Below are 15665 nucleotides of genomic sequence, written 5' to 3' on the forward strand. Positions count from 1 at the left end.
TACCCCAAATTTTGAATATCAGGACAAGAGCAGGAAAAGTTATATAACATAATACGTTAAAAAACAGTCATTATTTTCTACACACTTGCTATAAAGGTTGATGGCACCTAACTTAAATAGGCATCAAGTTTATGTTGGTTCCTTTGACCCTTGAGTCTACAGCTTTTTAATGCTCTAATTAACAGAATTGTTTTAGATCCTACCACAAACAACTTTCCTCAAGGAAACTTCCCTGGGGAAAGGTTATTCCATAACTGCCTGCTGCAGGGTTTCTTGCACCTTCTCTGAAGGCTCTTACACTGGACACTGTTGGTGACAGGATACTGAGATAGATGGATCTCTGGTCTGATCCAGTCTGGCAATTCCTATGTTAACACTATGGCAAAGAAATTCAGAATTATGTCTGAGCCTTATCCAGGGAGACTCGTTAATTCAATTAAAAGTGGAAATAAAACACTTGGATCCTTCCATTCCATGGGAAATCACACAGGAAGGGGGTTGAGGGAGAATGATGTGAAATTCCTCTCATGGAGCTTCCCCACACTCCTCCCCAGGGAGTGGGGCTGGTAGTTCTGGTCTAGGAAAGCAGGGTTGTCAGGGGATCTGTCAAAAGACCAGTGAGATCTGTTCAGAGATCCTATACCTCTACAATGTCTGAGAGGCCCTGTGCCCTCCTCCCTCACTTTCTGTCTAATGGAGCCAATGGGGCGGTGGTGTCAGAAGCTTCCCAATAAGATAATGTCCTCCCTAACCAGCTGATGTCCTCCAGTGAAGTTCCCCAGGGGGTGGGGTAGAGGAGCAGGGGCAGACGACTGTGCCTCAGGCTGCAGTAACACTTGGGTGAATTTACTGATAGCGTGCAGGGGTCATGGGCAGAGAAGATGATGTGGTTGTGTAACTGAATTCCAAGGGACTCTGCTTAGGAGTAATTATGTGTATGTATGAATAACTATTTGCAAGATTGGTCCCATTTTCAAAAAGCATGCTGGGATCCTTTTGGAGGAAAAGCATGATACAAATATAAATTATCACTGTCATTACACGTGAGTACACCTGTTGTGAGGGTATGTTATAAAAAACCAAAAAAATCTGCACAAGGGCAGGAATTAGTGGCAGATTACTTTGAAGAATTAAGATTAACTGGGATGTCAGATGTATTTCTTCATAAACACAAAGCAGACAAAGTTCTGAGAAACAGAATGGACAAAAGTAATAGATTCACAAGGATTTATAATGGTCTTGAATTACTTTGATAATATATTAGGTAAAATCATGCTTTCCTTTACATTAGGCTGGTATATTTCCTCCCACCTTGCCATGAACAAATCATACAGAGAGGGAGAGAGGGTCTAGGGCAGTGGTTCCCAAACTGGGGTTTGTGAACCCCTGGGGGTTCATGAAATGTTACAGGGGGTTCTCAGGAAAAAATTCCCTAATGGTGGACAGAGCTGTCCCTAGGGACCTCAGGCAGCACGGGGCCAGCAGCCCGGAGCCCCTGGACTTCCAAGAGCTAAGCAGATCAAATCAAGCGTATCTAACACACTGAGGAGATTTAAACTTCAAGACTCCTTATAAGAAATGGAAAGGGAGGTGGCTATTTTTTTGCTGTTTTTAAAATTGAATAGGCAGCTAGTATTTTTAAAATTATTGTGAAGAACAAGTTTAAGCTTTGTTGTAACATGCGTTGTTTGCCTGGACTGCTCAAGACCTGAATGCTTGTGTAGGAGGAACTCTTTGAGTTGGCTTCTTAAATACCTTCATGCTGTTTCACATCTGATACTCCTTGATGAAACATAGGAGCCTTGTCTTATAACAGGCTTATTCAAAGTGATACAAGCTACAAAAGTGAGATCTTGGAAGAGTGTTGCTGTTTTCATAATGTAATAAAAATACTGCACTGATAAATAATAATTAATAATAAATAGTGTGTAATAAGCATGTCATAAAAACAAATTTTATATTTCCAAGATCACTGCTTTTATAATTTATACTCAGGTAAAGGAGAAAATCCCTGGAAATATTCATTTTTAGGAGGGGGTTCACAAGACTTGACATTTTAGTGAAAGGGGTTCACAGGTTGTTAAAGTTTGGGAAGCCACTGGTCTAGGGCTATGTACTGGCTTTGCACCATGATAGTCCTTTCCAGGATGGGGGAATGATACTGAATTTCTACATCTTGGTAAGAGAAGATCAAGAATGCCCATTGGCACCAACAACTGAAGATGTGAAGGTAATAGATTTTAGGGCAGCATCAGAATGAGCAGTTCACACACAGTAAATGGAAAAGCCAACCCATTCCTGGTTGTTAAATGCTGAGTATTAATCAACCTAAGAAATGACCTTAAAGTGTTTGTAAGTTTCTTTAAATGGTCAAATGGAAGAGATTCTTATATATGCTCACACAAGCAGCCATTCCCCCTCCCCCAAATACTGATACATAGCTTTGGCTTTGGGCTTTGTAGTGTAGAAATATTACACCGATGGTCAAAAAAGGACAAAGTAAAGATAAAGTGTGTTTGTAAAGGAACTCTTGGTGCATAGCCGCAGAGAAATGGTCCAACAGTTGACTGTGGTTGCCAGACATCTCTCTCGATGGGAAAAGCTTCCCCCACTCTTGCAGCAATCCCTGCTTCCTGCTCTCTTCTGGGTTGCATCAGGAAGTCTCAACGCCTATCTCTAGCAGACTCAAAGGAACAATTTCCTCAGTAGAATCCCACCCACAGCCCATGAGACCGAGTTCTGCAATGCTGAGCCATACCCCTGTCTTTCAAGTCCTTTCTCAATCACCCCTCTCCCTTTCATTTCCTTTCACTATCACTATCTCAGCCTGACATGAAAACCAACAGTCTGATACTCTGAGTGCTTGCAATTTCTAAACTGCAGAGAAGTGTGAGGAGTCAGCAATTGTTCTGGAAAGCAGCAGGCATTGCCTTCTGTCCTACACACACGGCCCACACGTTTAGCCGCGCCCGCTGCAAAGACCCCAGTTCTGGTCTTTGAAAAGTCTGACAAAGCAAAGGTCACGTTTGTTCATGAGCATTTCGAGCTTAAAAAAAAAATTTCATCTCGCGTCACCAATTAAAAATGGTAAATGTATTGAACGTTTGTGGGTGTGAAAGTCATCTTTACTATACAGGCCAAATGCTGATTTTCATCGACACTAGTGCAAATCTGGAGCAGCTCAGCTGAGTCCAATGTACTTACTCCGGATTTACACCAGCATACATGAGAGCAGAATTTGGCCCTATAGAACTATACTATACAGAGCATCTTGCCAAAATACCACAGGGTAATACCATGGGTGATTCCCATTAGTACTATTAAAAAGTTAGAGGCTTAAATCCTATGTATAAATGGAAGAATAGATGTTTCTGTTCCACACCAGCTTCTAATCCTCCAGCTTTATGTAAATGTAGGCTGGAATTTTTCAAGGAGGGAGTCAGGTGCCCAACAGTCATTGAAATTCAAGGGATGTTGGATGTCCAGCTCTTGTGTTCTTTTATTGCTCCCAGTCCTAATAAGACGGTGGGACTGATTAACCCCTGCAGGCACATGTAAGTGCAAAGTGCAGCCCCCTGTGGCTAGGAAGGCTCGGGCACCTGAGGGGAAATTCACATCTAGGTCAAACACATGGTGCCACAATGATCATCCTAAAAGAACACACAACTTGAAACTCAAGCCCGAGCTCCACAGCCATCCCACCTGTGAAGGCTCCCCAGGACAGGCCCTGAATTACCATGTCCCCTGCATGTCCTAGCAATGCCCCTTCCCAGCAAGACCTCTGGATTTGCACTGCTGCTCCAGGCCTGCTGGTGGAGAAGGGGTTAAAAGTGGCTTGTGACACTGCACCCCTTGTTTCCATGCTAGGCAAACTTTCTGCTGCCAGGAGGCTCACATCATTCCACTGACAGGACCCGGCTGGTGAATCAGACTCTACACACTTTGTGAATGGCAGGACCACAAGACAGTCCTTGTCCTGTTGTCTTCTGCCCCACCAGCTATGCCAGCCTTATATGACCATTTGTCTTCTTCTCCAACATATGCTCCAACTACTTCTTACACACTGCCCAGCCACAGGAAATGTCCTTGGGAACATAAGGCCACTAACCTCTCCGCCTTAAAATTCCTTCTCAAGATATAACTCTGCTGTGATGCCTACAGGAGATCAGCCAACTAAAGATTGCATGGGGGGAGGAAGACTCAGGGATCATTGATATTGTTTATTACATTGTTTTAAATCATATGATTTGGAAACATCAGGTCAGGCACATCACTATCTTACATAACCACATGATCTTATTATCATTATCTCTTCCTTCCTTCCCTCCTATTGTTTGGTCGATAGACTTGTTACATCTTGTTTTGAGTTATACTGTAAGCTCTTCCAGGCAGGGACCGTGATTGTAGAACATCTAGTTCAGTGGGGCCTGACCCTAGCTGCCGCTGTAGTACAAATGATAACAAAAGTTAATGTGTAAAGTGACTAGTAATTGAAGCTATCTAGTCTCCTATTTCTTATTCTAACTTAGTGCTCAGTCCTAGTCCCATTGCTGGTTCAACTGACTTCAGTAGGACAAGGGTGCAGATTCAAGGAGGCTTTGGCTTTTGCGCTGTACTGTCATTTAAAAATGAAGATATATATTAGCTGATCTCTCTGTTTGAAGCCTCTCTGAATATACATGGTCTCTGGTTCTGCTATCACTCGGCTCACATATGGATCTATTAGTAAGGGACTTGGGCCCAATCCTTTAGCCCTGACTCAGACAAAACCCTCCAGTGAGGTCAAGAGAAGAGGACTGCAGAATCTAACTCTTTAGTTAGACTCCTGTAGTCCTTCCACACGCCAAACCCCCATTGATTTAAATGGGAGTCATAAATGTGCAAGGACTCCAGGATCAGGTCCTAATATGGCATCAAAGGTTTAATTTTTACCATTTGGTAAAAACCCCACCCTAAAACAGTCAATAGCCTGGTGATCAGGGCACTCACTTCGGATATGGGAGAGCTACGTTTAAGAATCCCTGGTCTTAATCAGGCAGAGTGGGACTTGAACTTGTGTCCTCTATTTGCCCCATGCCTGACCACTGGGCTATTGGCTATTCTAAGGGGCTTTTTCATGAGACTGTTTGAAAGGTCTCCATTTCCTCACAATGTAGAATGGGGAAATGTTTTGATTCTCAAAAATTGTCATGGGATGGGAAAACCATTTCCTTCCCAGATCTACTACGGGGGATGGGAGTAAGGATCTATGGAGAATCAATGCTTTTACTTTAACATGTAATTCCCCAACACCCCATTCCTCACCCCTTCCTGCATCTTTAGTATTCAGGGACTGATCCTGCCCAAAATTAAAGTCATCGAGAGTTTTGCTATGGACTTTAAAGGAGCATGGTCACCCCTTCTGGGAGATCTACTACATAGCATGTGACAGAATAGAAGATTTTGCAGGATTGATGATGACCAAATCATGTAGTTAGTCTGCCAGAGTACCCATGCTCAACCACCAGCTACCCATCCCAACTGAAAATCACTTGGCAGGATTTGACCTGCTGTCTGTAATTGTAGATATGCAGACAGATCTGTATTCTCAATGCTTTCAAGTCAAAATCTGAACTAAGTTTCAATACAAGGACAAAATATTTTGGGGTTGTTTTACTCATTTACACAAACTATTTGCATTACTGCCATGGTTTTAGGAAATTAGCTCCACCTTTATAAAATCTATTTAGTCTGGTTTTAATTGATTGAAATGATAAAGTAGAATAGTTTGCAAGAAAATGTAACACTTCAATGGTTCTATAACTCCTCCATGCAACTAATTTATAACAAATAATGCAACCGATTAAGTTGATTACTCTCATGTAAAAATATTTGCCACTTACTTAGAAACTCTGATCCGCCTGCCCCTTAGCACAGTCTCATAGACTTTAAGGTCAGAAGGTACCATTATGATCATCTAGTCTGACCTCCTGCATGATGCAGGCCACAAAAGCTGACCCACCCACTCTTGGAATAATTCTCTCCCTTGACTCAGCTGTTGAAGTCCCCAAATCATAATTTAAAGACTTCAAGTCGCAGAGAATCCTCCAGCAAGCGACCCCTGCCCCATGCTGCGGAGGAAGGCGAAAAACCTCCAGGGCCTCTGCCAATCTACCCTGGAGGAAAATTCCTTCCCAACCCCAAATATGGCGATCAGCTGAACCCCGAGCATGCGAGCAAGATTCTCCAGCCAGACCCTCCGGAAAAAAGTTCTCTGTAGTAACTTTTAATATCCCATCATTGATCATTGTTACTAATTACCTGTGATGGCACATCATATTGAACAAAAGGTCACGAATCTAGTCGTCTCTCTGAGGCTAATCTCAATTAGCAATTTTCTTCTGTGTTGCAGACTTTACATTTGCTCCCCATTATGTGGCAAATCCATACCTGGCTTCAGTATAGTTACAAGTCTGTATTTGGCCCTAGGTTCCATATGCATTTTAGTATTTTCTCTCACTCAAACTCAAGATCTCCTTGTGTCTGGTCCAACTCCCCTGAACCTGCAGAAGACTTTAGCTCTCATCTGGAAAGCTCTGTTCCAGCACCAAAAAAAGCAAGCATGCCACTGCAAAAATCCATACTCCGGGGCATCCCAGCTAATTAGCACTTCGCCCTTCTCGTCCTACTATTTTGGGGTCCTAAACCCCCAAATTGTACCATCAAAATAGACAATACATATTGCTTCTCCTATGTGACCAGAAAAAAATCCAGGCTCCAACACATCCCGGTGCAAGAGCAATCTGGTTTTATAGGATCCAGGGAATTTTGGCCACAGATCTCTACATTCTGTTGGAAAAATGGAAACCAAATGTAGCTGCTTCCAGTCCTTGCTAAAAAATCTGGTCCCTGATACAGCTCCGCACACAAGCACTTGTAAAATCCAAACATGGACCGGGAGCCAGCATGCTATCACCCATTTTTTCCACCTAGATCCGCAAAGTTTTATTCTCTATACAGATACCCTTTTACATCAGATAAATGTGTGTCCAGAGCTCTGCTTTGATGGATCTATGTCCTGGCGGGTTATTTACTAAGGATGCATCAGAATCTGGATCTTTGCAGTGGGATTGGAGCTGGTGCTCTTCTTTTCTGGTAGAATTTAAGGTTTTGAGATTTAAACCCCCCAGCCGTATTTAGGTGCCGGCCACATCTTTTTGCGGGGCTGCTGAGCCCCTTTGCAATAGAGTCTGGATTTTCGAGTTCGCTAATAGTTGCTACATTTTTTCCTTTGTTAAAACCGGAATTTTGCGGAACTGGGATTAAATTGGGCAGGATCAGGGCACTAAATGTGTCTTTTTTCCCGTGCTGTTGGGCCAGGATGTATCAGAGTCCAGATCTCTCCAGGGAAGTGCGGCTACAGCAGTTGTCTGTTTAGATTGTACAAGATCCTGCGGGAGCCCAGTGCTAGAACCGGGCTTCTGCGGCGCTCACTGCCCGGGATTCCTCGGGGTCCGGATTTTTGGCGAGGCGGGAGCCGCTAGCCTTGCTCTCTGTTTTGATGCTACAAGTTGGGGGCTTGAGGCCACAGATCGACAGGATCCAGCCTCTCCCCGAGATTTCTTTTCTGCCCGTGAGAGTCAGACACGGGACAGCTCCGACGAGCATCCCGGGAACCTGCTTGCACAGCAATAGGGACAGAGCCCCGTTTGGGCACCCAGAGAGCGTCCCGGGGTAATCGGGTGTGCGCAGCAAAGCAGCCTCCAGCAGGGAACATGGGGTGGGAAGCGGGGTCCAGACTGGGCACCATGGGGGGAGGAGAGATGCCGTGCGGCTGGGACCCCAGCTCCGGCCCCCTGCGTGCCAGGGAGCGGGGAGGGTCACACTCCCCCAGGCAGGGGCACGGGCTTTGGAGGGTGTCTCTCTGGGGCGCAGAGCAAGCGCAGCCGGCTGCCTCCTGGACCACTTAGCTTCGGCCTCCCCCGACACCCCACCCCGCAGGGGAACGGGTCACTTACCTGCGAGGAGGAGAGCGGGTGCCAGCAGCCCGCACAGCATGGCACCTGCCAGCGCCCGGCTGCCCATGGTCCTGCCCGGGAGGTGCGCGCAGGCTGGGAGAGCTCCGCCCGAGCCTGCTCGGAGAGACGACGCGGCTCAGGGACACCCAGCAAAGGGGCTGATCCTCCGGCAGCCTGGCCGGGCTCGCCTTGCCCGCGGTGGCGAAGCTAGTGGAGCAGCTGGTCCTGGAGAGAGACCACCATCCAGCAGCCGCCTAGCCCCGGGGCAACGCTGCGCTCAGCTCCGCAGGGCGCGTCCAGCTGCGCGCTTAACCTCCAGTGGACATCCCTTCACAGGGAGCTGCCTGCCGCCCGGCTGATTTATAACCTCCACATCCTCCCGGCGGATCACGCCCTCCTCTCCCTGCGTCACCGGGTCCCCCCTCCCCTACATAGCCTGGCGCCCCCCGGCCCCTCCAGCAGTGCCTCGGCCCCCTGCCGTGCCCCGCTGCCTGCGCGGGAGTGACTCCGGCTCCGGAGCGCGCCAGGCAGGGCTCCGGCTGGGAGTCAGTGCCCACTTCCCGGCCTCTCGGGCCCCAGGTCAACTCGACTGCGCGGCCCCCCACCCATGCCGCCCCCTGTCACTCCGATCGCTCTCGGTCCCCCCACACGGAGACCCCCGCTCCGCTCCTCCAGCCAAGGGCGGCTGCGCTCCCGGCCGGAGCCAGGCGCAAGCCGGGCTTGGACACACGTGTGTCCTTGTCCATCTGCCCTGCTCTCTGTCTGGGTCTGTTATCACTCCCCACCCCACCCCGCAGGCAGCAGCCTGAGCCGGGCTGGGCAGCGCCTCTCCATCACCGCCTGAGGGGCCCGGCTCCACTCCAGCCCAGCCGCGCTGGGGACCGCCCGGCCCGGCTCTCTCTGCCAGCGTCTCCCATGGGCACCGGGGGATGGGAGCCGCGAGCGTCCGGCTGCAGCCGGGTGCCATGCTTGCCGCGGGACCTTTCCGCCGGCTGGCACCGTGCTGCCCTGCACGTCTCCCAGGTAAAGTACCGCGGGCTGGGTCGGCCGCTAGGCGCAGAGCGGACTTTCACCTCCGGGGAGCGGCTTCAGATCCTACCGCACACCAGCTGGGGTGGGATGGGTTCAGCTTCCCCTCCCACAGCGCTGAACGCCGCTCAGAGCCCCGCTCGGGACACTCCGGACTGGGGCAGCCTCGGCACGATGCTCCGGGGAACCTGCCCACACTCCTCGGATGCTTCGAGGAGCCTGTGCAGCGCCTTTGCTGGCGCGGGGACAGCCACACGGTGCCGATTGCCGTGCTCCTGTCACTGGCATGAGTGCCGGGCGTGTCCCCCTCGTCCTCTGTTGGGCAGGTAGGTGCTAATATCCCCCATGTCACAGATGAGGAAATGGAGGCACCCAGGCACCTTGTCCAAAGTCACGAGGAGTTTGTGACAGCGCCGGGGATGGACCCCAGCTGCCTAAGCCCCCCAAGACCATCCTGTGCAGGAAAAGGGGACGACGCCTGCTTTTAAATGAGTAGTTTAACGTTCAAGTTTTAAAACAGTAGATCAGAGTGTCTGTGTGAACTCCGGGACTATGACTGTGACTTATCTAAGGACTTGATCCCGTATTTTCAATACTGTGACCAGAAATAAGACGTGTATATACAGAAGCCTCCACGCTCATCCCCACAGACCATGTAGGAAGGGCCCGGCTGCTTTTTTCCCCAGAGGATGACGCATGAGATTCCTGCTTCCCAGGACAGAGAGGGAAGGACAGCAGCAGGAGACCTCTGACATTGGGACACCAAGCACCCTGACGCCTCCCAACACCAGACCACATAGGCAGGACAGACCAGCTTCCTCCCCCAGGGGACCCCAGGAAGATACAGAGAGGAAGAGCAGAAGCAGGGCAGGAAGAACGCACTTTCAGAGCCCATGATATCTGCAGAAGTGGTCAGTGGAAGCCAGAAAGGGGCGGGAGAGGGGATGCTGATGAAGGATTGGAATGACCCTGAAAGGGAAATGCAGAGAAGAACTAGACGACAGGCATTGAAATAAAGCAAAACGCATGGTGATAAAATACAACAGGAAGGACTAAATACTAAACAAACACTTGCATGGCATGGGTTGGGTGGAAGGAGGGCAAATCAGAGTACATTGGCCCAGGCACTTGGCTACAGTGTGGGTAGAGGAGCAGGGTGGTCTGGGAAGTACCTACAATATTTTATTTAATTTTATGTAGTACTGTTTCCCTATCCTCTCTATTTAGATTGTCAGGTCTACAGACTGCCCTTGTCTATTTATTTAGGCCCTGATCTTAATGGTTGTGGCGGGTGTTACTGGAATATAGATATTAAATAAGCACCCCACAGATCTACGGAAGAGTCAGTACCAAATAGATGTACACACCTGCTGATGGAGGGTTTGGCAAGCAGGGGGAAAGGTGTACTGCCTTGAGTGTGATTATTTTGCACCAGAACCTTCGCCCCCGATCTGGCATACAGATAGACATTTTTGTCCTCACATGTTTTAAGGCCTGTCACAGTCCTTTTGGCAATGAAATGTGGGGAATATATTTTCTAACATTTGATTTAAAAAAATTATTACCAAATGCTAGGAAAGAAACCTGCCAAATTTAACAACTGAGACTAAACCATCTTTAAAATGTAACAGAGACAAACATCTCTGCTGAAGGGCTGATTGGGACTAGTTGCTTAGTCTGTAGTTTTACAGACCCCTGGTGAAGGGTAGGAAATGCCTCTAGCAGCTGATCTACTTGTTTTTGAAATTGCAGAGAGTCACCAACTTCATGGCACCACAGCTCAAAAAAAGTGGGTGTTAATGCTCTTGGTCCCCCTGCAGTTTTAACCCACTATTACTGCTCACACTGCTGACAACACAATAGTACCAACTACTGTGCATGCCCTTGTTCCTGCTATGGAGTAAGTTGGCTTCTACCCAACCATTCTGGTTAAACAGTACGTACAATTGTTTTGCCGGGACCCAAGAACACTAAACGTCCAGTATTATACAGAGCACGCTATGTAGAAGATAAGCACAGGATGAGCAAGCCATTCACTGTAACCACTTTTCAGTGAGTAACCTAAATATTCCTGCATAGGATTGGGGCCTTTCCGAGGAGAGTATGCGGCAGGGTGTTCAGTGTTAATGCTGACCTCACAGAAGAGAAGAAGAAATAATCTATTTGGCTGCTGAATTAATTCCAACTTCTTCCAAGTCAGTTCTTCGTAAAAAATATTCCCAGCTCTCCCCCAAACCATTACCATGTTAGTGAAATCTCAGCTAAACACTGAATTGGGCCTGCACTTTCAGTACTCAGCTCATAAATGCTTGGTGCTTGTGAAAAGGTGAGCCTTGTGTAGGCATTGGTGTTGGGGCAGAGCACAGTCAGAGATAGATGTGTGATGTAGGGTCCAATTGCCAGAAGTGTTGACTGATAACAAATTAAACCTACCCACAGCAAGAAGTCTTTGCCAAACTCGCAAACTGGTGACTTGGGCTGCCCTACAATCCATTACAGTGCTCCATCCGAGCTAGTGCCACTGGTATGCTCAACCTAGGAGCTTGCTACTCATGCTCCAGTGATGGTCATATGTGGTATATTGGGTTTTCATGAAAATGTAAAACACCATCCACTGTAAACGGAGTGATCTCACCCAGGAGATGTGAATAGTTTAAAGCTCTCAACACATGCCCACTGGGTGGGGCAGATCACTTGATATAGCTTCCCCCTTGGAAAATACTTTATTAACAAAGGCTATATACCCCGACCCCAATAAATATGCTGGGACATGAATATATGTGCGTGAAACTCCCCTGAACCTTTAAGAGAAGGGAAATCCACTTGAGGCTAAACACAAACTTTCATAAAACCAAATTAGGGTGGGAACATTTTAGCAGGAAATTCCTTCCTGATTCCAGTGGTGGTTGAGATTGAAAACCAGGGGTTATTTCAATGTGAGCAATAACACCGATATGGCAAAGCACATTCCCCAGAGATGACAATCCTCACCAGTGGGCACAATAAAAAAAGAAACTAAGCAATTATATATGGGAAGGGTGGAGAGAGAAACAAGGTGTTCACTCAGGTGGAGAGAGCATATAAAGGTCGGTACTATCTGAGGGAGTTCTGTACCTGCCCTGCAACTAAACTTCCTGGCCAATGGCATTATATGACCCCATACTCACGGCTGGCAAATCTGATTGTCTAGCCACCAGACCGAGTGGCCACAGGGTTAGCAGTGGTCCCTGCTAAGGTCAGAACTCCATCACCACCAAAGAGTGACATTTATGTACAGCCACCAGACCCAACTGCCTATTGTAGCACCTACCCCCTATCTGTTCTGTCCATTTAGGCATTTATACCATGCTCATGTCCAAGCATGTAGCTCTCTTGCCTTTTCAGTGCTTTTCCCAATAAGACAGCTGGATATTTCATAGACTCAGAGACTTTAAAGCCAGAAGAGACTGTCATGATCATCTAGTCTGACCTGCACATTGCAGGTCACAGAACCTCACCCCGCCCACTCCTATAATAGCCTCATGACCTCTGGCTGAGTTACTGAAGTCCTCCAATCTTGATTTAAATAATTCAAGTTACAGAGAACCCGCCATTTACTCCGGTTCAAACCAGCAAGTGACCCATGCCCCAGGCTGCAGAGGAAGGTGAAACCCTCCCAGTGTCTCTGCCAATCTGATTTACAGGAAACTTCCTTCCTGCCCCCAAATATGGCGATCAGTTGGTCTCTGAACATGTGGGCAAAACCCATCAGCCAGACACCTGGGAAACAATTCACTGTAGTAACTCAGAGCCCTCCCCTTCTAGTGTCCCATCTCTGACTGTTGGAGATATTTGCTAAGAGCAGTTGTGGATGGACCATATGTCATTATAGGCAATCTTATCATACCATCCCCTCCATGCACTTATTGAGCTCAGTTTTAAATCAAGTCCTGTTATTTGCCCCCACTACTTCTCTTGGAAGGCTGTTCCAGAACTTCACTCCTCTGATGATTAGAAACTTTTGTCTAATTTCAAGCCTAAACTCATTGATGGAGAGCTTATATCCATGTGTTCTTGTGCCATTCATTATAATTATTTTTCACATGCCATTCCATCATCCCCCTTGCAAAGGAGTAGTGTTTGAAAACCATGTCATTAAAACATGGTTCAAACACAATCAGCCAGTCATTATTATTATCAATAGTAATTGAAACATCTGGCATGCCCCATATTGAAAGCCCATTTCAAAAGCTGCACTCAAGACTAGCAGAGTTAGACACTGTTTTCAAACACAGTGAGGACAGGGCTGCGAAAGCCTTGTCTGCACTACAGCATTTAGCTGTTGCAACCACCACTGTGAGCCCTGGCACATCTGTAACATACCGTGCAGCCACACACAAAAGTATCTACAAAGATGAACACCCACTGTTGTGACTGCACTTTCTCTTAGCAAGGCTGAGCACCACCTCATCTCTAGGGTGACCAGACAGCAAGTGTGAAAAATCGGGACAGGGGGTGGGGGGAATAGGAGCCTATATAAGAAAAAGACCCAAAAATCAGGACTGTCCTATAAATTCGGGCCATCTGGTCACCCTACTCATCTCCCACCACGTCACAATTAGTCCTTCTAGGTCAGTCCCACCATGTTCCTGCCCATCATTCAGTGACAGATTGGACAGCTCAGATCACTGGCTATGTCACCTGTCAAACCAACCACTTCCCAGCTGCATGCAGGCTCAAAACATCCAAGGTAATAGTTGGCTGGTCTTGGCTCTGCCCTGTTATCAGGGTCATTTCAGAAAAATTCAGGGGGAGAGAGGGGAAAAGTTGTATCATCATACAGAACATTATATGTGATTATGTATCCTGCAAAGTCAGGGAGGGGGGCAAATGTGGAAGACATAATGGAGCCAGGGCCGGCTCCAGGCACCAGCTGAGCAAGCTGGTGCTTGGGGCGGCAGATTGTTGGGGGCGGCATTCTGCCCAATCCTAGGGCGGCACGGCCGCTTTTTTTTGTTTGTTTTTGTTTGTTCTTGTTCCGCTCTGGCCGCCCTGTAGGGGACGGCGGCGCGGAGAAACAGAGCGCCCTGCAGGGCAGTCCTCTTCCTTCCCTCCCCGCCGACCGGAGCGGAGCCCTCGCGGCAGGCGGCAGGAGGCGACGCAGCGGGAGGGACCGCGTGGCAGCGCCCCTGCTGTAACCCTGGCCGCCCCCTTCTCTCTCTCTCCCGCCCACTCCTTCCCCCTCCCCCCCCAGCCGGTCCCCCTGCACCCGCGCTCCGGCCGCGCCGCAGGTTTGTTTTTTTTTTTGCTTGGGGCGGCCAAAAAGCCAGAGCCGGCCCTGAATGGAGCACATAAACCTATGAAAAGTCTGTAGAGGCAACTTCACGCCTTGTCCCACAGTAAATGACATCCCTGCCTGTTATGTATCTGCTCCCTCTTCCATGCATGGCCACGAGGCTGTATGCCAGTGCTCTTCCTTTACCCAGTCCCCACTGAACTTGTTGACAGGAAAGTGCTATTACAATATACATCTTACGTAAAAAAATTAGACAATTTGTTCTACAAGAAGAGTGTTTGAGAATTGTTGCTGAACAGCTACAACAATATCAGAAACTTTATTACATTTTAGATCCATCAGGTTGTTTATCTCCTGCAAAGAACAAATACAATAAAGAAAGGTTGTAGACCCACTACATCTACATGCACAAAGGAGAGACAGCGTGCACACAGACACACAGACAGAAACGAGGGCATGATCTTATTTTACGAGTGGCTGGGTGGCATTACAGCAAGGCAGCTGTCTCGCCTGCATCTCCCAGCCTCACTAAGATCCTCTCCTCCCCCTATTCTCTCTGTTGATATGTACCTTCCCTGTGGGCACTGCTACGTGAAGTAGATCAGGGTAAGCTGTGGGGGAACAGACTGGTCTTCAGGGAAAGATCCAGCTGGATCTACTCCCAGGACCTCCCATAGCATTTCAGTGGGAGAGAGAGAGAGAGAGAGAGAAAGACAACCAGAAGATCAGCAAAATAACCACAAAACCAAACCAAAACTCTAAAATATTCAAGAAAAGAAAACTCCACAAGAAACTAGACCATCAAAAGAAGCAGTGTGTTAAAAGTAAAAGCAAAAGCTCCTTAGACCTGACCTCCTCAAGCACCATCCCTTAGAGAGTCAGGGTTTCCTTCATTGTAATAGACGCTGGGCCTCCAAGCATAAAGGCCATACAACAGTGGCTTGTGGTTTCCCTGGCAGCTGAAATGTGAGCATGAGGTATAGCAGAAAGTAGCTCCCATCCCCACATCATATCCATGAATGGCTCCATCCTGCTTACTTACAACAGGCCCCCCAAAATAATAACAAAGTGAACAAGTGGAAACAGTCGTCTACAATAGACACCATCCTCCTGGGAGCTTCCTGGGAACCCTGGGCTAGGTGTAACACCGTGCAGGCCCTGTAATGCTGGCATGGTAGGCAGGGTACCCCATGTGTACCCAAAACAGTATGGTTGGTAGACTCGCTACACCACTGCTGCTACCACTTGTTCAGTTACACAGCTGCAAGTGGCCAGGGTGCAGTTCTGTGAGAGAAGGTATAAGGATGGTTACACTGTCTGAGAGAGCAGCAAAAGGCCTTTTTTGAGTTGGTTATTGTTGGTGG

At 47.9% G+C, this 15665-nt stretch overlaps 1 protein-coding gene across 1 annotated transcript in view; it reads right to left on the reverse strand.

The window, feature by feature from the left end:
• LOC113406786 (vascular endothelial growth factor receptor 1-like) overlaps positions 1-8191 on the reverse strand; it is a 147537-nt gene extending 139346 nt beyond the window's left edge. The window contains exon 1 of the mRNA XM_026653493.1: positions 7998-8191. Coding sequence (XP_026509278.1) covers positions 7998-8064 — 67 coding nt within the window. The 5' untranslated portion in view covers positions 8065-8191. The remainder of the gene's footprint in view (positions 1-7997) is intronic.
• Positions 8192-15665: the final 7474 nt, after the last annotated feature.

Source organism: Terrapene carolina, unplaced genomic scaffold, assembly GCF_002925995.2.
Source record: "Terrapene carolina triunguis isolate 2854851 unplaced genomic scaffold, T_m_triunguis-2.0 Scaffold139, whole genome shotgun sequence".
Lineage (NCBI taxonomy): Eukaryota > Metazoa > Chordata > Testudines > Emydidae > Terrapene > Terrapene triunguis.